The 26,877-nt window shown below is 43.0% G+C and overlaps 1 protein-coding gene across 2 annotated transcripts in view; it reads left to right on the plus strand.

Annotated features, from left to right (window-relative positions):
* The first annotated feature begins 288 nt into the window (after positions 1-288).
* The window catches only part of appa (amyloid beta (A4) precursor protein a), a 41,528-nt gene continuing 14,939 nt past the window's right edge, over positions 289-26,877 (plus strand). For both annotated transcript variants that reach the window (XM_064969403.1, XM_064969404.1), the window contains exons 1-4: positions 289-506; positions 23,583-23,750; positions 26,277-26,406; positions 26,620-26,732. In XM_064969403.1, coding sequence (XP_064825475.1) covers positions 447-506; positions 23,583-23,750; positions 26,277-26,406; positions 26,620-26,732 — 471 coding nt within the window. In that variant the 5' untranslated portion in view covers positions 289-446. The remainder of the gene's footprint in view (positions 507-23,582; positions 23,751-26,276; positions 26,407-26,619; positions 26,733-26,877) is intronic.

Here is a 26,877-nt window from a genome sequence, read left to right on the forward strand (position 1 = left end):
TTTCATAGTTGTGATGTCTTCACTATTCACTATTCTACAATGTAGAAAATAGTAAAAATAAAAACCCAAGAATAAGTCGATGTGTGGAAACTTTTGACTGGTACTGATATATATATATATATATTACATAGCATAATTATTATGGCACTAGATTGCAGGACAAAATCTGTTTCAGGTGTTTGAAGAATGCTAAATTCAGTATTTAGCCCTCATCGGGACCACACCCATAGCCATCCTCAGATTTTTTTTAGGGCACCTCCCTAATAATTCCTTTCATTCGTTGTCAGGTCAGGTGACTTGGCGCTCGAGCAGCCTCGGTATCGTTCTCCATTAAACAAACACCGTCAGCGGCACTGCCACGGAGACGAGCTCTGAATTACATACCGACGGAACATAGAAAAAAACCAATACACCATACATAGGACGCGTTGTGACAATAATACGGCATGGGGGACCGTATGGCTTTGTTGCTGCTGGTTGTTGCGACCACGGCGTTAGCAGTTGAGGTAAGATACTGGGGAAAGAAAGACGGGAGTCGGGACAAGGCTGAGCTCCATGGTTATTCTTCTCTTCCGCTGCTATTGCGGGAGCGAGCAGCCGGGTGATTCCAAACCATGGGGGCTAATTAAGCATGAATAGAACCAAATGAAACCAGACATTCAGCAAGGCTGTGATCATATTCCACGCCTGAATACATGTTGGACAGCTTTTTATTGAATTTAGTGTGACTTGAAATCATAGATTTAGAATAGCCAGTGTTTAGATCCCCCTTTGCCCAGTGTTGTTATAAATATTTCTGCTCTAATATATTTCTGCCATCGCTTGAATTGAAATCTAGTTTTATAGCCTATGGATAAGTTTGTTTTTTTTTTTTTTTCATAATTCAAGATGAGAAATAATTACATTTGTTTTGCACAGAATGGAATGCTTCGTCAGGTCTTCCTATCTAGGCTACGGCTGAGATTCCTGTGTAACCTATGTAAACGAACGTGATTTTTCTTTTTTGATTCTGTGCACAATTGCACTTCAAAACACAGCCTAGTCTAGACCGGTTTCTGTAGTGGCACTATTGATTGTTGTATCCGGACATTATGGGTAATATGATCACCAATTTGTAGCCACTTGTGTAGTGTTTTTATCATGGCTCGATTATATACATTGGTGGTGGGCGTGAAAGTAAACATCTAACGGTTTATAGTGGGTTATTCTTTCCCTTAGATTTAGCTTTCTGTAGCCTAAAAACACAGGCTACTCCCTAAAAAAGAGCCAACGAGTAGACCTACGACCCATTTAATTCTGCACATTGCGCCCATGGATAAGTGTAAAACCGCCTATGTTTTCCCTACGTCAACCTGTTTCATGTTAAGCCTGAGAATCAAGATAATGTAGTGAGACAGAAGTAAGATGGCGGCGGTGCACTGCAGCATTCCATGAACCCAGAGGCTCGGGGACGCAGGGACAGTCTCTCTCGCGGGAAACATTAGTTTAACATTTCAACCGATAGGCTGTTTACCTGTTTTTATTTGAGTTATCACAACTTAAATGTTTCAAGAAAATACCCTGCTAAAATGTCTGTGAAAGTCAAGAGTTGTCTGGAATTGGCCCCGGTGTGGAGATGTTGCACACAATCACCGATCATTTCTCTCTCAGGCGCTATGCCATGTCGGTGTGACTTTGGCCTTGTCAAGAGAGCGACGACAATTGCTCTTTCACGAAGTTCGTATTGTGTTACAGTGTAACACACACGCTACACTGCAATTGCGGCTGAGTTGCTACATTTGGTATGCCTGTGTGTGGGTACCCCGGTTTGGATTGGAACAAATGATACCAGGCAGTAAGCAGATACATTTGATATGGGTGATACTTGTAACAGGTCGATGCGGGTCTGTGGGCTAGCTAGCCTACCCACACAATAAACATTACTCTTCGCACACCTCAAGTTCAATATTTCAATGTCACTCAGGTTTTACTAGGCCTTCTCACATCCATACACCTTTAACATAGCTAGTTGTTATATGTATTACCCCTAATGTTTCTGTCTATGTATCAGTTCTTAATCTTAGTTCAATATAGCCAAAGGGTGTTGGTGATATTTCTACATATTAAGATCATTTCAGTCAATTAAATTCCAAATGGGCTATAAAGTTGATTTTCAAACCTCCCAATACAGAAGTTCATAGTTGTTATTTCCCATATTGTGGGTTGTCAATAATTGACAATTAATTCCTTACATTTTTGATGGGAAAAGAAAGCTGATGTAGTTTAATGCATTATTACTTGGTATACACATGTATAAGCCACAAATTGAACAGTCTAAGGACACAGAGGGCAGGGCTCTCTTTGTTAATCCGACCTCTATACAGACTGGAGTGTAGGATCAGAATTTCACTTTCCCATCCTTGAAGAATTGGTTGAAGAGCAACCCAGGCAGTCTGTCAATGCACTGCAGTCATTCAAGCCCAGGGCAACACAGCCTCACACCCATTAGCGTACATTATACCCATTGTCTCCCTTTGGCATCCACTGCTCCTGTTGCAGCTTCATCCATTTAAAGCACCAGTTTCCTATTATGCTTTAAAGGGACAATTAGCTCCGTTACAGTCTCTACAATACCTACCCTTGTAATGTTTTGTTGTTGTGTGCCAATCATTCTTTGTTTTGGGATGTTTCTCAAGCCATGCCAACCATCCATTTTAAGCCCCTTTTTATGTTTTGGTGACGGTACCTCTTTTTCTGCCTGCCAGACAGAAATACCTGGCCCTTTATGGCGTTGTCATGGTACGTTTGTTATGTTCTCACCATGTTGGGATGTTCCTCCCATTTCTGGATTTGTTGTATTTTGTACCCTCTTTCTCTCCCATGTTGCCACACTGGACATCCTCACCTTTAAGTAATGTTTGTCTGAAAAGGTCATGTCACCTATTCCTTTAATGGCATGGCAGGTTTTCAGGAGAGCTGATCAGTGAAAACACCTGGCATGGTGGTGTAAGGCTGGCTTTTGCGCTGTGACCTGGCCTTTCAGATAACCAGCCATGGATGCTATCTCTATCTTGCTGACCATGGGCTGTGTTCAGTTGGCATGAAATGGAGTGAAACAGTGAGTGACTACCTGAACTTGTCCAATGAGAGATGTTTGTTTTCACATTCTGTTGCAAAACATTTTGCGGTGTGTCCTAATGAACACGACCATGAAGAGCTTTACAGAGCAAATATATCATGATCTCACGGTATCATCTTATATGAAATGTGCAGCAGTGTCTGGTACAGACCACATTTTAGAGGCTCTCACATCAGGATGGGCTCGATTGTGAAGCAACTCCGGCTCCTCTCTTCACAATCCCTCATCTATACAGATCAGTGGTTCTGTGCAAGTGCTGCTCCATTCCAATGCTCCCCAATGAAACCTGGATGAGGGTTATCAGGGACCCCACCTCCAACCAGGAGAGAATGGGTATGTTCCAGGTTGTCTTTTTGCAGTCATGCTGCACATCCCAAAAGACTACTCTATCATAATAAAGTGGCACCTGGGACGTGCCCTATAGCCCTGCTGCTATGGCAACCCCACCGCTGCCCTGCACAGGCCAGTGGATCACGTCTTAACTGTCAGTGTCACCGTCATGGACGCTGCGTGACTGCCGTGGCCCGTGGCGAGTCGTGTGTGTGACCTTCACGTCCCCACTTACAAACCTGGAACTTGATAATCTGAGCGACCAAGCGCAGTCAAAGAGCCTGGTGGAGGTCGTTCGTGATGATTTCAGTTTTTTAGGGGGCTGACTCACTGTGGCTTATAGTTTTTATAGAATTAGTCCAAAATGGCACCATATTTCTTATGTCGCCTTTCCAATAGGGCTCTTGTTAAAAGTAGCGCACTACATAAGGAGTACCATGCCATTTGGGATGTAGACATAGTCCACCGTTAACATATAGCTGCAGAGAGTAAGGAAAGAGAAGAGGGAGGGCAGTAAGGTCAATGTGACGTACATCGATGTATGGGGCAGTGATCTGTGTGACCATTTGACTGAGCCCACGTGGATATATTAATTAATGTCTGATGGCAACATGCTCCTGACATACACACAGACAGAGACACATGCACGCTTACTCTACACAACAACGCCAATACATAATCACACAAACACAGCAGCATGTGTCTTAGGAATTATGCTACACACTAGTCCCACTGACTACAAAATGGCCACTCCTTCTTCAGTCAGCCTCCTTTGTTCTTGATTGACTTGTCCTACTTGACCAAATGTCTCCCAAAGCAATCAAATAAATACTCTAAAACATGTGTTTTCTGAATTCCAAATCAATCCCTAGCCCCTACCGTGTACAAGCTACACGCCTATACACTCCTATAGAGCTGACTGTTTCTGAAAGAATTTTGCAGGTATTGGTAATGGCTTACTTTTACCTTTTCATTTAGCTAGGGTGTAAATATAGCCATATTGATTCCACCGATCTAACCATCCAATCCTCTTAGATCGACAGGAGTGGGTAGGGAGTAGGGGGCTAGGGGTTGATTTGGAGTTGAGCAATTATTCCTCACCTCATCAATTATCCCTTCTCCCATGTTGGGTCTCTTTTTGAAATGATTGAGCAACCCGCCTTGACCACCTCTACTTCCTCCTTATCCCCCTCTTCCCTCCTCCTGTGTTTTGGTGGCGGCAGTGCCCTCCCCGGTCGCCTGGCACCTGTGCTATAATTAGAGCGCCGCCTCCCAGAGATATTCCTGTCTCTGCTCTCACGCTTTCTTCCTTTCGTTCCACCCTTCTTATTCAAGTTTTTTTTTTTCACTGCCTCTTTCTTCAGAAGCAACAGGCCTAAGTCTTCCCTCATTCAATATCTTCTCTTGCTCCCATTCCTCCCTTTCATTCCCTCATCTTTCTTTTTATTGCCTTTTTCTCCAAGACAGGCCAATGCTTCCCTCGCTCGACCCTCGACAGTGTCCCTCTGTATATTGGCCTTATGTATATTTATTGCTACGTGCACTGTGAAGGGAGTTATTATATGCGTATTGCTTTACAACAGTTTCAATCAACTATGACCTGACATTTGGAGAATTTAATCAGTGCTGGTCTAAATGTTGATTTGGGCTTCGATTTAATCCGCTTGCTCAAAATTGCGTTGTTGATTATAGTTTGCAGTTTTAAACTATCTAATATCTTTAAAAGGTCCTCTTTGTTTCATGAACTAAATAACTTAGCTGAACTGTGGGTAGCATAGCGTGTGTGTGGTGTCAAGAAGGACTGGGATATTCTTGGCAGTGCCCTGCTATTCCCAGTTCCTGTTTCCTTGTCCCCACCATTACCTAGGGTTGGTTTCCTGCATTTGTGTGATGCAGGAGGAGACTTATAGCCTACTGTGTGAATGTGACAGTAATGGAACATGGCTCTGTGTGTACATTTTTGAGTTTGTGTGTGCGGGCGTGTTTGTCTCGCACTCGATTAGTTTTGTACATCTCTCCCATGTGTGTGCATTTTAATCTCACTTGATTAATTGTGTGTGTTCAGTGCCCCACTAAAATATGTGGGACGGGTAAGCATTGCATCACTGCACGAGTATGCTGCTGACCCCATACATTTCCTTATTTCTCAGTATGGGGAACTAATTCTTGGAAACATGCAAACATGTATCATACATTGACTTCACATCGTAGACTTGTTCCATTGTGGCTCAGTTGGTAGTGCTTTTACTAGGCTTGGGTGGTATCCAGAATGTTACACTTTCATTCCGAACCTTGTGCCATACTGGCATAATTGGTAACACCGTCACTGAACACAAGGGGTGCCGTTTTCAAACCCCACTGATACTCTGTAATCCAAAGGTTAGCAATGCTAACAAGTACTTGTAAAATCATATAGAAAATGCTAACGATCGCATTGCGAACATTTTGTACAGTTTCCGACCTAAACTATACATGACTTAAAAATGCTACTCAGTTTGCTGCACGCACAAAACAAATATTAGCCAGCAAGGCTCTTGATACAGGAGGGATTTCTCTGTTACCAAGCCTCCCGAGTGTCGCGGCGGTCTAAGGCACTGCATCTCAGTGCTAGAGGCATCACTACAGACCCTGGTTCGATCCCAGGCTGTAACACAACCTGTCGTGATCGGGAGGCCCATAGGGCGGGGCACATTTTGCCTAGTATTGTCCGGGTTAGGAGAGGGTTTGGCCAGGGTAGTCTGTCATTGTAAATAAGAATTTGTTCTTAACTGACTTGCCTCGTTTAATAAAAAATAAAAGTGAATTCTTGTTGGAAGAAGCTAACCACTTACAGTAGCTAGATAGCTAACTAGCTACTAAATCAGCAAACCAAATTCATAACTGCAAAGCATTTAGCACATTTTAGACATTTTATCTGAATTGTTTCTCCAAGACGGCACTGCAGTAGGGCATGTATCTGTCTTTTGTCTTTTTCGTATATCTATTAATCTCACTTTCTATCTATGCACTAAGTATACTTTCCTGCAACCCGCCTCACCCAATGTGGTACGGAATGCTGATTTAATTAGGGCCGTTTTCATAACAATCAAAAAATCTATTTTTGGACGCGGATTTGGCCGATTTAATAATAAAACATTTTAAAAAGAAATATAATATTTTAAGTTTTTTTTTTTCCTTTTATTTAATCGTTTTAACTAGGCAAGTCGGTTAAGAACACATACTTATTTTCAATGACGGCCTAGGAACGATGGGTTAACTGCCTTGTTCAGGGGCAGAACGATTTTTACCTTGTCAGCTCGGGGATTCAATCTTGCAACCTTATGGTTAACTAGTCCAACACTCTAACCACATTGCACTCCACGAGGAGACTGCCTGTTACGCGAATGCAGTAAGCCAAGGTAAGTTGCTAGCTAGCATTAAACTTATCTTTAAAAAAACAATCAATCAATCATAATCACTAACTACATGTGGTTGATATTACTCATTTATCTAGCGTGTCCTGCATTGCATATAATCGAAGCGGTGCATATCGTTGCTCCAACGTGTACCTAACCATAAAAAATCAATGCCCTTCTTAAAATCAATACACAGAAGTATATATTTTTAAACCTGCATATTTAGCTAAAAGAAATCCAGGTTAGCAGGCAATATTAACCAGGTGAAATTATCACTTCTCTTGCGTTCATTGCACGCAGTGCATATGCAACAGTTTCGGCCGCCTAATTTACCAGAGTGTTACGTAATGACCTAACATTGAAGGTTGTGCAATGTAACAGGAATATTTATACTCATGGATGCCACCTGTTCGATAAAATACAGAACGGTTCTGTATTTCACTGAGAATAAACGTCTTATTTTCGAGAGAGTTTCCGGATTTGACTATATTAATGACCTAAGGCTCGTATTTCTGTGTTTTATGTTATAACTAAGTCTATGATTTGATAGAGCAGTCTGACTGAGCTACGTTAGGCAGCAGCAGGCTCGTAAGCATTCATTCAAACAGCACTTTCTTGCGTTTGCCAGCAGCTGTTTATGGCTTCAAACCTATCAACTCCCGAGATTAGGCTGGTGTAACCGATGTGAAATGCCTAGCTAGTTAGCGGGGTGCGCGCTAATAGTGTTTCAAACTTCACTCGCTCTGAGACTTGGAGTGGTTGTTCCCCTTGCTCTGCATGGGTAATGCTGCTTTGAGGGTGGCTGTTGTGTTCCTGGTTTGAGCCCCGGTAGGGGCGAGGAGAGGGATGGAAAGCTATACTGTTACACAGGCAATACTAAAGTGCCTATAAGAACATCCAATAGTCAAAGGAAATACAAATGGTATAGAGAGAAATAGTCCTATAATAACGACAACCTAAAATTTCTTACCTGGGAATATTGAAGACTCATGTTAAAAGGAACCACCAGCTTTCATATGTTCTGAGCAAGGAACTGAGCAAGGAACTTAAACGTTAGCTTTTTTACTTGGCACATGGCACACTTCTCCAACACTTTGTTTGCATTACTTATTTGAGGCTAAATTGATTGTATTGATGTATTATATTAAGTTAAAATAAGTGTTCTTTCAGTATTGTTGTCATGATTACAATAAAAAAAAGTCAGATTAATCGGTATCTGCTTTTTTTGGGGGTCTTCCAATAATCGGTAACGGCGTTAAATCATCGGTCTACTTCTAGTACAGAGCTGCTAATTTATAATCCTTGTAACTGGAACTTCCATCAGGAGCTAGCCAGCGAACTAGCTACTAGTCTTTGTGAGCCACAGCTAGCGGTTCTTGCTTTTTCCCCCCCCAGTCATCAGCCAGTCTTAGCTCGGACAACACCTGCCAGTGTGCACAACACGATATCAACCCAGAGCATATCGGCCTTCTCTCTACTATATCACCGGATTCCTGCCGCTCTGGATCATTACACCGGGTCATTTACTCCGGATCATCGCAGCTAGCCAGCTGCTAACGCTTCTGTCCAGAAGCAAGCCCCAGCTAGCCTTGAGCTAGGCCCATATACCAGCTAATTCTAGGGCTACAATACTTCCTTTGCCAATTAGTCTGGACCCTTTATTGTCGACATGGAGCCCTGCCGATCCATCACGACTGGACTTCCGACCTGATCGCCCGATGTGGTCTCAACAGGCTATTCTGTTATGATGTTGCCGAAGAACCAGTTACTAGCCCCGATCCGTTAGCTTCCCTGAACGCTGTGACCCTGCTCGCCTAGCGTAGTAGTGACTACCAAACAGTACCCTGACTCACTTATTTCTGTAGAACCTTCAGTCCTGCTCAAAATGCCTTAGATAGCTTTTTAGTCCCACACAGATGCGGCAACCTCACCTGGCTTAACTTGTCCCTCCAGAGACAACCTCTCATCGTCACTCAACGCCTAGGTTTATCTCCACTTCACTCACATCCTACCATACCCTTGTCTGTACATTATGCCTTGAATCTATTCTACTGCGCCCAGAAATCTGCTCCTTTTATTCTCTATCCCCAACGCACTAGACGACCGGCTCTTGTAGCCTTTAGCCGTACCCTTATCCTCTTCCTCTGGTGATGTAGAGGTTAACCCAGGCCCAGTAGCCTCTTGTTCCACTCCTATTCCCCAGGCGCTATCATTTGTTGACTTGTGTAACTGTAAAAGCCTTGGTTTCATGCATGTTAACATCAGAAGCCTCTTCCCTAAGTTTGTTTTATTCACTGCTTTAGCACACTCCGCCAACCCCGATGTCCTAGCAGTGTCTGAATCCTGGCTTAGGAAGGCCGCCACAAATTCAGAAATTTCCATCCAACTACATTTTCCGCCAAGATAGAACTGCCAAATGGGGTGGAGTTAGCGTGCAGAGTTCTGTCATTGCTATCCAGGTCTATGCCCAAACAGTTCAAGATTTTACTTTTAACAATCCACCTTTCCAGAAATAAGTCTCTCACTGTTGCCGCTTGTTATAGACCTCCTCAGCCCCCAGCTGTGCCCCTGACACCATATGTGAATTAATTGCCCCCCCCCATTTATCTTCAGAGTATGTACTGTTAGTTGACCTAAACTGGGATATGCTTAACAACCCAGCCGTCCTACAATTTTAAGCTAGATGCCCTCAATCTCTCACAAATGATCATGGAACCTGCCAGGTACAAACCTAAATCCGTAAACACAGACACCCTCATAGATATCATCCTGACCAACCTGCCCTCTAAATACACCTCTGCTGTCTTCAACCAGGATCTCAGCGATCATTGCCTGCATCCGTAATGGGTCCGCAGTCAAACGACCACAAAAAAACACTTCAGCGAGCAGGCCTTTCTAATCAACCCGGCCTGGGTATCCTGGAAGGATATTGACCTCATTCCGTCAGTAGCGGCTGCCTGGTTATTATTTAAGTGCTTTCCTCACTATCTTAAATAAGCATGCCCCGTTCAAAACATGTAGAACTAAGAACAGATATAGCCCTTGGTTCACTCCAATGCCCAAAAATATCATGTGGCGTACTGCATTAGCATCGAATAGCCCCCGCGATATGCAACTTTTCAGGGAAGTTAGGAACCAATATACACGGGCAGTTAGGCTAGCTTTTTCTTTCCTAACAGAAATTTGCATCCTGTAGCACAACCTCCCCCAAATATCTGGGACACTAAAGTCCATGGAGAATAAGAGCACCTCCTCCCAACTGCCCACTGCACTGAAGCTAGGAAACCCTGTCAACACCGATAATCGAGAATTTCAATAATAATTTTTCTACGGCTGGCCATGCTTTCCTCCTGGCTACCTCTACCCGGTCAACAGCTCTGATCTCTGCACCCCCCACAACAACTTGCCCAAACCTCCCCATTTCTCCTTCACCCAAAGCCAGATAGCTGAAGCTCTGAAAGCGATGCTAAACCTGGAACCCTACAAATCAGCTGGGCTAGACAATCTGACCCTCTTTTTCTAAAAAAGATCCACCGTAATTGTTGCAACCCCTTTTACTAGCCTGTTCAACCTCTTTCATATCCCTAAAGATTGGAAAGCTGCTGCGGTCACCCCCCCGCTGAAAGGGGGTGACACTCTAGACCCGAACTGTTACAGGCCTATATCTATCCTACCCTGCCTTTCTAAAATCTTTGAAAGCCAAGTTGACAAACGCATCACCGGCCATTTTGAATCCCACCGTACCTTCTCCGCTATGCAATCTGGTTTCCGAGCTGGTCACTGGTGCACCTCAGCCACGCTCTAAGGTCCTAAACGATGTCATAACCGCCATAGGATAAAAGACAATACTGTGCAACCGTATTAATCTACCTGGACAAGGCATTCGACTCTGTCAATCACCGCATTCCTATCAGCAGACACAACAGCCTTGGTTTCTCAAATGACTGTGTTCTGCAATGTTCATCTCGTAGCATATTACAGAAGTTGACTGCAGGTACGTAAAGTAGCTACAAATATTTATTTAAAAAAGTTAACAAAATAGTTTTGACTGTATTGGGAGAAACCATCCCGGGGCTTTTTTCAAATACCCCAATATACGGTATACCGCTCAAGCCTAGCTTGTACGCATGCACATTCACTCACTGCACAAACACATATTTGGGCATTCACACACTAAGGCTGTTCCCGACAGGAAAAAATGTTGGTCGATTTACGTCATCTGTTCTTTTGAATATATATATATATATATATATTGATAGAGAGCCGTATGGGTTTTAATAAAATCAAATATATGCATTGAGCTTGTCTGATGCTTTAATACTTTAAAAAAATGGATTAACTTCTATATGTAAAAATAGCATAAAGCCAACAAATGAAAATATTGCAGCCTGCAGGTAGAAAATATCCTGATCAAAATAAATATCCTATGAATCACTGGCTACGCATGGCCTGACTTGAAACATATCAACTATTAACTTGGATCCAGCCCGAAGCTTGACTTGCAACATTGTATAAAATATTCTGGGCTCTGTTTCCCACACCAGTGAGTTCTGGACACACACAGCTGTAGGCTATTTGGCAAGGTTTAAGGAGCAGTCCTTGACTTGGGCAGGAGCTGAGTACAGACACCTCAAATGTTCTACTGCTTGAGCTTCTATTCCTCTTGTGGAGCTACTGCATCTACATATAAACAGTAAATATTCCTTTGTGGAGATGGTTGTCCTTCTGGAATGTTCTCCCATCTCCATCACTCCACCAATCAGGCCTTTATGGTATAGTGGCCAGACGGAAGCCACTCCTCAGTGAAAGGCACATGACATCGCGCTTGAAATTTGCCAAAAGGCACCTAGAGTCTCAGACCATGAGAAACAAGGTTCTCTGGTCTGATGAAACCACGATGGTTTGGCCTGAATGCAAAGTGTCACGTCAGGAGGAAACCTAACACCATCCCTACAGTGAAGCATTGTGGTGGAAGCATGTTGTGGGGATGTTTTTCAGCATCAGGGACTGGGAGATTAGTCAGGATCTGCTCAGGACCTCAGACTGGGGTGAAGGTTCACCTTCCAACAGGACAATGACCCTAAGTACACAGCCAAGACAACGCAGGAGTGGCTTTGGGCCAAGTCTCAGAATGTTCTTGAATGGCCCAACCAGACCCCAGACTTGAATCTGAACGATCATCTCTGGAGAGACCTGAAAATAGCTGTGTAGCAACGCTCCCCATCCAACCTGACAGCGCTTGAGGATCTGCAGAGAAGAATGGGAGAAACACCCCAAATACATGTGTTCCAAGCTTGTAGCGTCACCCTAGAAGACTCGAGGTTGTAGTTGCTGCCTAAGGTGCTTCAACAAAGTACGGAGTAAAGAGTCTGAATACTTATTTAAATGTGATTTTTATAAATTAGAGACAACCTGTTTTTGCTTTGTCATAATGGGGTAGTGTGTGTAGATTCAGGGGGAAAAAACAATTTGATCAATTTCAGAATAAGGCTGTAACGTATCAAAAATGTGAAAGTCCATGGGTCTGAATACTGTTTAAAATCCTTAAACTCAGACTTGGACCACACCCTCCCCACTGAATAGCAGACAGGGGAAGCAGAATAGGGATTGCTTTGAAACGCTTGCAGTTAGCCACTGATTCTTTCCAAACCAGTCATTGTTGAATTTGCAAATTAATATAATTTTTTAAAAATACATTTACTTTTTGTGTAGTGTTTATGTCCATTGGCTGCTGAGCACCGATACGTTTTTATCAATTTCTCTTCATTTGACAGGAATTAAACGTTTCGACAGCAGATTGTCGACGTGATTCATGACTGCTTGCTAGCTAAGATTTTGAAACTTTAATGTTAGCTTTGATTGGACTGATCATGTCATGTTTGGATATGTGATTTGATGTCATTTTATCTTTGGCCTTGAGCCTTCTTGAATGTGCACTTCTAATGTAAATCAATGGCAGCACCCAATGGGGTGTGAACTGCTTAGCTCCGGATACAAATGGAAACGGGATGCACCCCAGCTCAATTCTTAGTCTTACTTACTTATTTACATCAGGTATTTATTTATTTTTTTATTGGCAAAAATGTCCAAACCTGTTCGCTTTGTTTTTTTTATATATATATATCTTTTATGTAACTAGGCAAGTCAGTTAAGAACAAATTCTTATTTTAAATGACGGCCTAGGAACAGTGGATTAACTGCCTGTTCAGGGGCAGAACGACAGATTTGTACCTTGTCAGCTCGGGGGTTTGAACCTGCAACTGAACCTGCAGCTCTAACCACTACGCTACTCTGTGTAGATTGATACAACCTGGTTCTAAAATTGGTTAAATAGCAATGGGGAGAAGGTCAAGGGGTCTGAATACTTGCACTGTGTGAATATATATATATATATATATATATATGCACGCACGCACATGCAGTACCAGTCAAAAGCCGTCATTCAAGGGTTTTTCTTTATTTTTGTATATGAAATAACACATGTAGCTTTTCACTCTTGACATTCTCTCAATCAGCTTCACCTGGAATGCTTTTCCAACAGTCTTGAAGGAGTTCCCACATATGACACCTTGTTGGCTGCTTTTCCTTGACTCTGCGGTCCAACTCATCCCAAACCATCTCAATTGGGTTGAGGTCGAGTGATCTGATGCAGCACTCCATCACCCTCCTTCTTTGTCAAATAGCCCCCACACAGCCTGGAGGTGTGTTGGGTCATTGTCCTGTTGAAAAAGAAATGATAGTACAATTAAGCGCAAACCAGATGGGATGGCATATCGCTGCAGAATACTGTGGTAGCCATGCTGGTTAAGTGTGCCTTGAATTCTAAATAAATCACAGACCGTGTCACCAGCAAACCATCACACCACCTCCTCCATGCTTCACTTTGGGAAACACGCATGCGGAGATCATCCATTCATCTACTCTGCATCTCACAAAGACTCAGCGGTCTCAAATTTGGACTCATCAAATTCCACAAATTTCTACCAAGGCACACCTGTTAATTGAAATGCATTCCAGATGACTACCTCACAAAGTTGGTTGAGAGAATGTCAAGCGTATGCAAAGGGTGGCTACTTTGAAGAATATCAAATGTAAAATGTATTTTGATTTGTTTAGGACTTTTTTGGTTACTACAGGATTTCCATTTTTTTAAATTGTTTTGATGTCTTCACTATTCTACATAAATAATAAAGAAACCTTGAATGAGTAGGTGTCTCAACTTTTGACTTATTAATATATATATATACACACATACACACACAGTGTACAGGGGGTAGGCTGTCATTGTAAATAAGAATTTGTTCTTAACTGACACATTTTGTTATGCCTAGTTTTTAAAAAATACAGTGCATTCGGAAAGTAGTCAGACCCCTGACTTTTTCCACATTTTGTTATGTTACAGCCAGTCTTATTGCTTGACAATGAGGTTGTCAACTGTCATCATAGGGACACAGTAGCACATCTCGACCAGATGGGAAAAGACATCATCATCATGGCCACGGCAACCAGTCTTCCGTTCCGGGTGTAATTGGAATGTTGGCAGGCAGGGTGTGAGGGAAACGAAGGGCTGACTGCCCTCTAATCACTGTAACACACTCCCACACCCAACCTACCCGAGGATCCGGTCCCAGAACCTAGCACCGATCGCATTACAAACACACACACACCCCAAAGACCAAGCACATGTACCATTTTCCCATAGCGTCCAACCTGTATTCCAAACAGAACAAGGCTCTGTCCTCCAGGGCAGTGGTGGAAAAAGTACTAACTTGAGTGAAAGTAAAGATACCTTAATAGAAAATGACTAAAGTGAAAGTCACCCAGTGAGATACTATTTGAGTAAAAGTGTAAAAGTACTTTTTTTAAGGTACTTAAGAAACGTGGTGGAAAAAGTACAATTGTCAGACTTGAGTAAAAGTAAACGCTATTCATCAAAATTCCTTATTGTGCAAACTAGATGGCACAACTTAAAAAAAAAAATCCATTTGCTTTAAGGACGGCCAGGGGCACACTCAACATTCAGACACAATTTACATACGCAATATGTGTTTAGTATCCACCAGATCAGAGGCAGTAGGGATGATAGGTGCCATATTGTAGGGATAATTGGACCATATTGCTCTTGTGCCTGAGCATTTGAAAAGTTATTTTGGGTGTCAGGCAAAATGGGTGTTAAGTACATATTTTCTTTAGGAATGTAGTGGAGTATATTAAAAGTAGTCAAAAGAAATTAGATGGATGTGTGTGTATGTGTATATGGATGTGTGTGTGTGTGTGTGTGTGTGTATATATATATATATATATATATATATATATATATATATATATATATATATATACACACACATCTCCAAGAACTACTTCAGTAGTATTTTTATTTGTTTGTATGTCAGACTGACTATGTTTTTATACAAGGCCTCTGGCTATTTCTCTTTCCTCCCCAGTCATTGTTGATGTGCCTGTCTACTCAGTATCTGTCATTCTTATCGATCTGTTTATGGTCTCTCTATACGGCCTGGCTGCATCTAAAATGGCATCCTATTCCCTTTAGAGTGCACAACTGTTAACCAGAGCACATTTCAAACACAGCCAGGGACCTAGACAGACCACAGTGTTGTACTAGTAGTGCACTACATGGGGAATAGGGTGCCATTTCGGACGCACCCTGTGTCTCTGGTGGGTAGAGACAGGCAGAGGACACACTCCAGACTCCCGGGTCTGTACACTCTCCAGACATAATAGCTGATCTCGGATGACACTCGCTCCGCCAGAGGGTCTTCCTTGGTCTGAAGCTGATCCCAGATCCCAGTGGCAGGCCTGGGACACTCCGATAACATCACCGCAACAGAGCCACAATTAATGCCGCCCCAGGATTGTGGGACTGGTTCACAGAACAGGGCCCGGGAGGATTAAATCAATGTGTGTTTGATATTATACACTTGTTCTTTGGTGTGTGTTTGCGTTTATGTACGCCACAACACGTGCGGGTGTGCATGTGCGTTTTCATGCTAATAAAATGATAAAGCAGAGGATGGACAAGCCGGAAGAATTATAATCCCTGGTCAAAACCCACGAGATCCCCATGCAAACCAATGCGGAAGCACCCTATACCCATTGGTCGAGCTAGAGGAATGGTCAGTGACCCACCAATAATAGCACATTGACACATTCTCACTGGACAATAGGTACCAGCAAGGTTTTCTGTTTAACCAAACGAGACAATACTGACGCCATGACTGTGGCTCTTAGATACAATATGGAGCAAAGATAATGTGTGCTTAAAGATGTGCGATAGAGACCTGGTATGTTTTGTCTGGTTTCAGTATAGGTCACTGAACGAGGTCACCCGACTGAAATGAGGTCATGATTCAATTCAAATAACCTTTTGTCCTGTGTAGGGCTAACCCCATTTTTAGTCGACTGGTGGATTGTTTGGTTGGTAGGCTGTTGGTTGACCGATTACTGTTTTTACTGAGTTTTAAAAAATCTATATTTATTGCACGTCTTTGACACCTTTCTCAGTGGACTAATCCATTGCGGAGGCCGCGGGGATTGCACATGAGTAGTAAATTTACCATGATTTCCCATAATTGTTTGTTTGGTTACCGTAATTTCTGTTAATTTAATATACCCAGGTCTGCTTCCCTTACACAATATCATAGAAAAACAATCAACGTGGCTTCTTGTCTCTGTAAGTATGTGGACCGTACGTTCCTACTAGTACCAGCAACCAGCTGGCTAGGCGCAGTCCAAAGATTATGCGTGGGTATAGGATTGTCTGACTTTATTTTCAGAAACGTACACTGTCTGTTTCATGGCCCACTTTCAGCATGAGGCAAATCTTCCCTGTGTTTTCAGGCGGTGGCTGGCTCTTTTGTAATGCGTGTTCTAGTTTCCATGGCTTCAACTTTTTGCCGGTGGAGATGTGCAACTGGGATCACTAACCAATGCAGTGCACCAGCGCCAAAGGCGTGATTGATGAGAGGAGTCTCCCATGTGCTGTGCTAGTAAGGCTAGTACCAGCAGTACCAAGCATTGTATTAAGGTAGATTTACATTGGACTACTGTCATTTTATATGTGAATTAGACTTAGGCATTCGACCAGACTTCTCCTTTCTTCCCGATTTCCCAAAGAATTGCCCGATGTGCTATCACTTTACATTTGGTGTGCCGCGGTTGACCATTAATTGCACAGGTATAAATTGTTTGTTTGCCGTTTGGGGGGGGAAACTCTTGATGTTGCGAGCTGGGACTGCAGCTAAATGCAGCTTAAATCAACTGTATTAGCCTTTTTACTGTGTGATTACGACAACAGTACATAGGTCTGTGTTACCCCATCAAAGACCATATTGGAGGTACTTTACATGCAATATCAATTTCGAGTGTGCGGTAGTGCGACAACGGTGTCTTGTGACAGCAGCAGGAGGGTACCATGGGTGGTATCAGTGTGGATTGGGTCCTCTGTGGGAGATCTCGGGCCAGGCAGCTCAGCGTAATCCCCCACCCAGCTTACTGCCGGCAGGCTGGCAAGCCGATAGATGAGATTGCAATGCTGGCGATGGATGAGAGTGGGCAGAGGCAAGCGATGGAGCAGGTGGCTCAGGGAAAGCCCTGTCTCCTCATGTCCACTACTCCGCTGTTCTATTATTCGCTTTCTCCCTCCCGTCTTTCTCTCGCTCATGTTTTGAACCCTGCAGCTAGGAAAACCGTTAACCATTACTGTTCTACCTCTCCTGACTGGTTTGTGATCCAGGGCGAAGTTTTCCCAAGGTACATATCTAGGATCTGCTTTCCCTCCCCCAATCCTAACCTTAAACTTTTGGGTCAGCTTTGCATCTCCTGCAATAAGATCAGGGTCTAAGGGCAACCTCACCCTACTCCACTGGTGCTCAAAGTTTATGCACCTTACGTACATCACCTTACTTGAACCTAATACGCACAAAGCCTCATTGTCCATTTAAATCCCGCCCCTTTTCGTCTCTCGCTTTGTTGCTTTCTCTCGCTCTTTCTAACCTTTCCATTCCAAACAGTCTGATTTACAAGACTGCAGTGGGATTTGGCTGCTCCCCCCCCCCCCCCCAACTGTTTGCAGAGGGATGGAGAATAGAGGAAGGACATGATTTACAAGGCAAAAACAGATGAGGTGATTTTGAATACTGGAAAAGTGGTTTAGAGAGTGAGGGAGTGTTCACACATCAGAGTAGCGGGTAGGTCTAAAAGCAATATAGGGATTGCTCCACCTAGGCCCCTGTTTCAATTTCTTAACATTTAAGACACTTAAAATCTAAGTGATGGGTGGGGGGGCGCAACGTGACATGGAACTGGGTCAAATTTCAAACCCATTCTAAAGTCCTTTATACATCAGCAGTTGTCACAAAGTGGAATTGGGTCATCGTGGTCTTTCTATAACAATAACCTTTTTCACACTATTGTCAACCTGAACTGTGCTCTTTTGGCTCGCTTTCCAGTGAGTACTGACTGGGACGATGGCCAACCTGCTTTTGTTACGAACTGCTTCTTGCCAACATGGTTTGAGTGGGGCATGGCAAGCTAACTATGCCTATATTCACTTTGGGCTGGAAACGGATATGTTAAGGGGCCAGCTCGCTTTTAGTGACTAGACCTAGCCACGTAAAAAGAAAATATCCAAGCAATATGGTTTGGGTTGAGATGATAATGTGGGTATAGGAGCATCATGTTATCTGACCCGATCTACAGGGTTCTCCAACTCCAATCATCTGGCGTACAGACTTTTGATCCAGCCCTGCAGTAATGCACATTATTCAAATATTAAACTAAAGGTTGTCTCTCTGGATCGGAATTAGCTGAATCAGGTTTGTCAGTAACTGCAGGGCTGGATCAAAAGTTGGAGAACCCTGTTCTACATCATTGATTTCTTGTAGAGCAGAACTAAGACTCTGATCTTGCACACACATCACAAGGGAGGTGTACCTTTCCACTAGTGTAAATATACAGAGGAAAATGACGACTGACAAGCAGATGTTTCAGCTAACTGCAGATCTGCCCACTGGGGAAAGACATCAGTTCAACAGCTAGTTTTGATTTACATTTGATCAAGTTCAATGTGAAATCAGCAGAAATGTTAAACATGAAAATGGATTTAGTTTTAAAGTTGAGTGAAGACGACAATTTCCCCAATCTTTTACGTTGATGACTTTTTGCAAATTTAATCAGTTTTCCATGTTAATTCGAAGTCATCACATTTTCTGGTTGAAATTACATGGAACCACGTTGATTAAGTTCTAATGGGCAGGTGAGACGGTAGCGTCCCACCTGGCCAACATCCGGTGAAATGCGCAAAATTCAAAAATACCAAATTCAAATATTTAACATTTCTTGAAAATATGTGTTATATATCAAAATAAAACTTAACTTCTTGTTAATCCAGCCGCTGTGTCAGATTTCAAAAAGGCTTTACGGCGAAAGCAAACCATGCGATTATCTTAGGACAGCGCCCCGCATACAAACACATAAAAATCATATTTCAACCAGGCAGGTGCGCTACGAAAGTCAGAAATAGCGATATAATTAATGCCTTACCTTTGAAGATCTTCTGACACTCCAAAATGTCCCAGAAACATCACAAATGGTCCTTCGATAATGTCCTTCTATATGTCCCAAAAATGTCCATTTATTTGGCGCGTTTGATTCAGAAATACACCGGTTTCAACTCGCCCAACATGCCTACAAAGTCTACAAAGTATCTAATAATATACCTGTTAACTTGGTCCAAACGTTTCAAACAACGTTCCTAAACCAACCTCAACCAATGTAAATAATCATTCAAATTTAAGACTGAATAAACTGTTTCCAATACCAGATAAACAAGCATGGGAAACAGTATTTAAACCCTTTACAATGAAAGATCTGTGAAGTTATTTGGATTTTTATGAATTATCTTTGAAAGACAGGGTCCAAAAAAGAGACGTTTCTTTATTTGCTGAGTGTGTGTGATTTTGAGAGAGAGGCATGTGTGCAAAGCTGTCAAGGCAAAGGGCGGCTACTTTGAAGAATCTAAAATGTAAAATATATTTTGAGTAAGTCATTTTTGTTTTGTTTTTGTTTTTTGAATACAACATGATTCCATATGTATTATTTTACTATTATTAGAAAACAGTAAAAAAATTAAGAAAAACCCTTGAATGAGTAACTGTCAACTTTTGACTGGTACTGTGTAAATATGTATTTAAAATATATATATATATATATATATATATATATATATATATATATATATATATATATATATATATATATGCTACTCCTCAACAAAAGAACATCTTGGTTGACTGACAGCCTATCGGCCAAACAATTGACCAGTTGACTAATTGGGGTAAGTCCTACAGTGTTCAATGACTATATAGAGTAGCAGTCTCTAAGGTGCAAGGTTGAGTACCGGGTGGTAGCCGGCTAGTAACAGTGACTAAAGCTCAGGGTAGAGTACTGGGCGGAAGCTTAAGTGACTATTTAACTGTCTGAAGACCTGGAAATAGAAGCTATTTTTCAGTCTCTCGGTTGTAGGTGATAGCAGGGTGAACAGGCCATGTAGCTGAGGTCCTGACTCCTTGCTGATCTTCTTGGCCTTCCTGTGACACCGGGTGCTGTAGATGTTCTGGAGGGCAGGCAGTGTGGCCCCGGGGATGCGTTGGGCTGAACACACTACCCTCTGGAGAGCCCTGTGGTTGCAGACAGTGCAATTGCTATACCAGGTGGTGATACAGCCTGATCGGATACTCTCAATGGTGCATCTGTAGAAGTTTGTGGTTGAAGAGGCACTTGCTCATTTTTCACCACACGGTCTGTGAATGGACCATTTCAGCTTGTCAGTGACGTGCACGCCAAGGAACTTAAAGCGTTTCACCTTCTCTACTGCAGACCAGTGGTTTTGGATGGAGTGTGCTCTCTCTGCTGCCCACAATCAGCTCCTTCATTTTGTTGAGGGAGAGGGTATTTTCCTGGCACCACTCCCCCAGGGCCCTCTTCTCCCTGTAGGCTGTCTTGTTCATTTTCGTAATCAGGCCTGCCACTTTTGTCTGCAAACTTGATGATTAAGTTGGGAGATGCGCATTGCCATGTAGTCATGGGTGAACAGGGGGTACAGGAGGGGGCTGAGCACGCACCCTTGTGGAGGCGTTGTTGCCTACCTTCACCACCTGGGTCATGCCATCTGGAACATGTCAACACAAAGCTGACTAGGGTCATGATGATTTTGCACCAAACCGAAAATTGACAAATGCAGAATGACTTCTTGAAGTTGTCCAGTAAAACACTCATTGTCGTTTTCCGTTGCAAAAGGTGGAGGCCAACCACCCTGTTTTGGAGTAGTTGGAAGGTCTATTTCCTTACTTTTGAGAGGCACTGGCTATTGTACCATGGGACGTCTAGCAATATGCTATGTCACTACTTATAACTACAAGTTAAGTATAAATACAATAAATCTAAGATGTGTTAAATGTTATCCGAGTTTGATAGCTAAGGGGCTAGATGTCAAGATCAAGCTTCTTGGTTACGGCAGACATTCAATCCCCTTCTGGAGAGAGGTCCCTGTTACCGAAATGGTTTTGTGGGTTGCATTTTTATTTTTATTTTTTTATAGCGCCCCTTGTATGCCCATTGGTAATACTGTATGCACTGGTATGATACAGAAACGGTATGACTGGAAATCTAGATACCGCACAACCCTAGTTTACTGTACACATGGATGAATACATTCTCACACACACACTTCTTTTAACCTGTTTGTGGGTTTTGTAACAATCTGGCCTTAAATGGCCGTGTACTGTTAATCTCCACCCGGCACAACCAGAAGAGGACTGGCCACCCTTCAGAGTCTGGTTTCTTCCTAGGTTCCAGCCTTTTCTAGGGAGTTTTTCCTAGCTACCGTGCTTCTACATCTGCATTGCTTGCTGTTTGAGGTTTTTGGCTGGGTTTCTGTATGGCACTTTGACCTCTACGGATGTAAAAAGGGCTTTATAAATACATTTGATTGATAGAAGACACTAACACAAGTGATTTCACCTTTTTTTTCCACTCTCTGTATGTGCGTGAGGGATTTACAGATTTGCTTGGCGCTAGGGCTTGTGGCCTAACAGGTTTGCTTGAAGGACATGAACTTCTTTAGGCGACACATCCGTCCCTCAGAACTACACTGCAATCTGATCTGTCTGTCTGTGTGTGTTTGTGTGTACACGTGCATGCCAGAATGTGTGCATGCACAGTGCACGAATGGGCGTGTGCGCGTGCGTATGAATGGGCGTGTGCGCGTGCGTATGAATGGGTGTGTGCGCGTGTGTCTGAATGTGCGTGCACTGTCTGTGTGTGTGGATAAGGATTACATTGTGCATTAGCTCAGAAAAGAATCAAGTCCATTCACAGTATGTCATCCTCTACTTCACAAACATTTGTTTTACTGCCAAACCACTAACAAGATTATATAAAAACACAATGCAATCAGTCTCTTTCTCTCCTCTTGTTCTCTCTCTCTTCTCCCTCGTTCCCTAGTACAATGCTGTCTTTCAGTCTTTTGTTTGGCCCCACCTCCCTTCTTATAGGATTCTCATTACAAGACCTCCTTACGTAGTAGCAATGGACACACATGCGTGCGCACACAAACATACTCGCAGAGATGGATGTACACACATCAATGGAGTTACATAATATAATTAGTACCCGTGAATAGGCATTGGATGGACAACAAAGGGGCGAGCACACACGTGAGCCAAGCATGCATACCCCTTGGCAGGCTGGCAAACTACAGTACATGTTGTTTCTCAGTGCTGCCACCTGTAGGATATCGAGGATACATGCATGGTGTACGCAGTCCAATGTGCGTGCCTGCGTGTGTAAAAGCTTTAGGTTGGGGAGGTTTCATAAGAGACTGCAATGGTGCTGTGGGTTTTTCAATCACAATTCGGTAGGAAAGTCTACAGTAGCAATTATTTTCTCTCACCATCAAAGATCGTCAAAGAAAGCCTCTCTTTTTGCCATTGATGGGTGTCGTGTGAATTTGCCCCTAGGATGCTGATCTTGGGTCAGTTTTGTATTTCCCACACATCTTAAAGGTTAGGATTGGGGGAGGGAAAGCTGATCCTAGACCTGTACTGAGGGGAAACCTCACACCAGAGCCTCATTGATGTAACAAGTCAATGACTGAAATGCCACCCAAACTCTAATCTGCATCTATCCCATCTATTGGGCACTGGTCAAAAGTAGTTTACGAATAAAGGGTCTATCTTTTCCCCCGCTTACACCTCTTTGTTCTCCTCTTATTCCTGCCTCCCACTTTTTTTTCTTGAATCATTACCCTGTTCTCTCCCTTTCTTACACATTTTCAGTTTTTCTCCAATCTTCCATCACTCCATTCCTCTATTCCCTCCATCCATTCCTTCTCCACATCATTCTGACATTTATGAAAAATGTATTTTTAAACATTCTTTGTATTATATTGTTCTGTGTCATGTATTGCCAATTCTTTTTGGGGCATGTTTTAGAAACTGCTGCCATCTTGAACAAGTCTCCCTGGCAAACAACAATGACAGCAAACTGTATAAATAAAAGCTAAATGAAAGGAACCTAATTTTGTAAAATGTTGTATCAAATATTTTCTGCTGACCATTTGGATTTCTCACTTCTCGCACATGCCTACCAAATACCACGGAACGAGAGTAAATGAACAATTCTCTTTGTCTCCATCCCTCTACTTCTCCCTCTCTCTCAAGGTGCCGACAGATGGTGGGATGGGCCTGCTGGCGGAGCCCCAGGTGGCCATGTTCTGTGGGAAGCTCAACATGCATGTGGATGTCCAGAGCGGCAAATGGGAGTCAGACCCCTCCGGCACCAAGAGCTGTATCGGCACCAAGGAGGGCATCCTGCAGTACTGTCAGGAGGTATGGAGATTGGGGTCGGATATGATACGATACAATAACTTTATACACTCCAGGTCAAAAGTTTAGAACACCTACTCATTCAAGTGTTTTCCTTTTTATATATATTTTTTCTTTATTCTACATTGTAGAATAATAGTGAAGACATCAAAACAATGAAATAACACATGGAATCATGTAGTTACCAAAAATATCTAAATCTTCACTCTTCTTCTTGGTAAAATAGCCCTTACACAGCTTAGAGGTGTGTTGGGTCATTTGTCCTGTTGATAAACAAATGATAGTCACACTAAGCCCAAATAATGTGTGATGGCGTATTGCTGCAGGAACCAAAAATCTCCCAATTTCTGACGCTGGTAACTCTAACGAACTTATCCTCTACAGCAGAGGTAACTCTGGGTCTTACTTACATTCCTGTGGCGGTCCTCATGAGAGCCAGTTTCATCATAGCACTTGATGGTTTTTGCAACTCACATTTTCCGTATCGAGTGACCTTCATGTCTTAAAGTAATGATGGACTGTCGTTTCTCTTTGCTTATCTGAGCTAAAATATCTTCTGTATACCCCCACACCCCTTGTAATAACAACTGATTGTCTCAAACGCATGAAGAAGGAAAGAAATTCCACAAATTATTTCAACAAGGCACACCTGTTAATTGAAATGCATTCCAGGTGACTACCTCAACTAGCTGGTTGCGAGAATGCCAAGAGTTTGCAAGGCAAAGAGTTGGGATTATTGTTTTTTTGGTTACTACCTGATTCCATTTATTATTTCATGGTTTTGATGTCTTCACTATTCTACAATGTAGAAAATATATATTTTTTTAAATACAGAAAAACCCTTGAATGAGTAGGTGTTAACTTTTGATCGGTAGTGTATAATAATGTATTCCATTTAGCAGACACTTTTATCCAAAGGTGACTTAGTCATGTGTGCATACATCTTAACACATACCCATAGACTTCCATTCATTGCGCTACATGCTAGTCAGCATTAGCTTGCGAAACTACCTCTAACTTCCTGCATACTGGACACCGAGACGACGTGTTATTCACGAGTTCTTCTGACTCTGGAGAAGTAAAGTGGCCTCGTTGGCAAAATCCCGAAGTGTCCATTTTAAGAGTGCTGGGCCAGTAACCTAAAAGGTCGCTACTTCGAATCCCTGAGCCGACTTTGTGAAAAATCTAACGTGCCCTTGAGCAAAGCACTTAACCCTCCGGGGTCGCCATCAGCAATGGCTTATTCTCCAAGTGTGTCCCGGGGAGTGGGATATGTATAACTCATTTTCAATTCACATATGCGTATAATACACACGTGCAGATGTATGAAATAGGACAAATGAAAGCACCCACATTATTATTTTTATTATTAGTAGTAGTAGTAGTATTCTAGCGTTGCAAGCATTATGCTCTACCAACTAAGCTACCGAGGACCTACTATAATGTCCATCGACATGGAAATGTAATTTTGTTAGGTCACCGTACTAAATACTCATTTAAGTAGTTTAGCAGACGCTCCTATCCAGAGCGACTTGCAATAGTGAGTGCGTACATTTTCATATTTGTTTGTACTAGTTCCTCGTGGTAATCAAACCCACAACCCTGGTGTTGCAAGTGCCATGCTCTACCAACTAAGCCACATGGGACCTATACGCAATATAAACACACTAATACAACCACATGCAATGCAAAAATACTGCAAAGTGAGAACACACATGGGGGAGAAGGGACAGGGAGGGGAATGAGAGAGGGATGTATCCAAATGTATCGGCATCCTGCAGTTCTGGAAGGAGGAGAGAGGGGGAGTAGAAATGGTGTCTTTGGCATCAACCAGGACTGCCCGGAGGTGGGAGAGGAAGGGGGGATAGATGGGGAGGTGATGTGAATCGAGCTACATATTGCGAGGAGCTAGGCGGAAGGGAAGGTGGAAGAGTTGGGGGGCGTTGAAGGATAAAGAGCCAAATCGTCACCCTGCTATATTGCTGAGGGGGGAGTTCAAGGTCAATACATGTAATTCATTTACATGGCACAATGCAGTTGAACTCTGAATTTTGTGATGATAAACTAAAGGGAGGGAGAGAAAGAAACAACCGAAAGGCATGTGCATAGAGAAGAGTTGGAGTGTCGTGCTGTTAAAATGGAGATTGAGAAGAATTGGGCCAGGGAAACGGTGGATAAATGATAAACCAATTGAAAGGTAGGAAAGGAGGGGTGGAGTGAGTCAAGTAATTGGATGAGAGGAGCAAAACAAGTAATACTTGGAGAGGTGGATTAGAGAACTGAGAACAATTAAGAGGCAGAGGGGGATATAGAGAGGGGGGAGTAAAAGAGGGCTTGGGACGGATGGGAGGATGTGGACGAACAGTGATTGGGAGAGAGCAGAAAAGAGTGCTCATCGCCCTGTGAATGGATGGTGGGACAGATGGGTGATGTGGGGGAGGGAGAGATAAATCATAGATAGAAAATGGGGGAGGGTGAAAGGAGATGATGATGATGATGATGATACAGACTCTGTTTCTTCTCTCCCAGGTATACCCTGAGCTGCAGATCACCAACGTGGTGGAGGCCAACCAGCCAGTCAGCATCCAGAACTGGTGCAAGAAGGGCCGCAAGCAGTGCCGCAGTCACCTGCACATCGTGGTGCCTTACCGATGCCTAGGTACAAATGCACTGTGTGGGGAGGCTTGGGTGTGTGGGTGGGGTTCGCTGTGTGTAGGGGGGAATATGTGTTGCGTGTATGTGAGAGGGGGAGAGAAATTGATTTATGTGTGCGTCTCCATCGCTTAGGAAAAAGTGGTTATTTTGTTGTTGGCAGATGTTTGTTTTTTAGTTATGTCTGTGTATTAATTGGTTCTGTTTGTGTATGGTGCAGTGGGGGAGTTTGTCTGTGATGCCCTGCTGGTTCCTGATAAGTGCAAGTTCCTGCACCAGGAGCGCATGGACATGTGTGAGAGCCACCTGCACTGGCACACTGTGGCCAAAGAGGTGAGATCACGAGCGCACACGTACATGCATACAACGCTGATTGCGAGCCAGGCCTAATCGACCAACGTCAGTGCCTGACCTCACTAATGCTCTTGTGGCTGATTGGAAGCAAGTCCCCGCAGTAATGTTCCAACATCTAGTGGCA

Source organism: Oncorhynchus masou, chromosome 6, assembly GCF_036934945.1.
Source record: "Oncorhynchus masou masou isolate Uvic2021 chromosome 6, UVic_Omas_1.1, whole genome shotgun sequence".
NCBI lineage: Eukaryota > Metazoa > Chordata > Actinopteri > Salmoniformes > Salmonidae > Oncorhynchus > Oncorhynchus masou.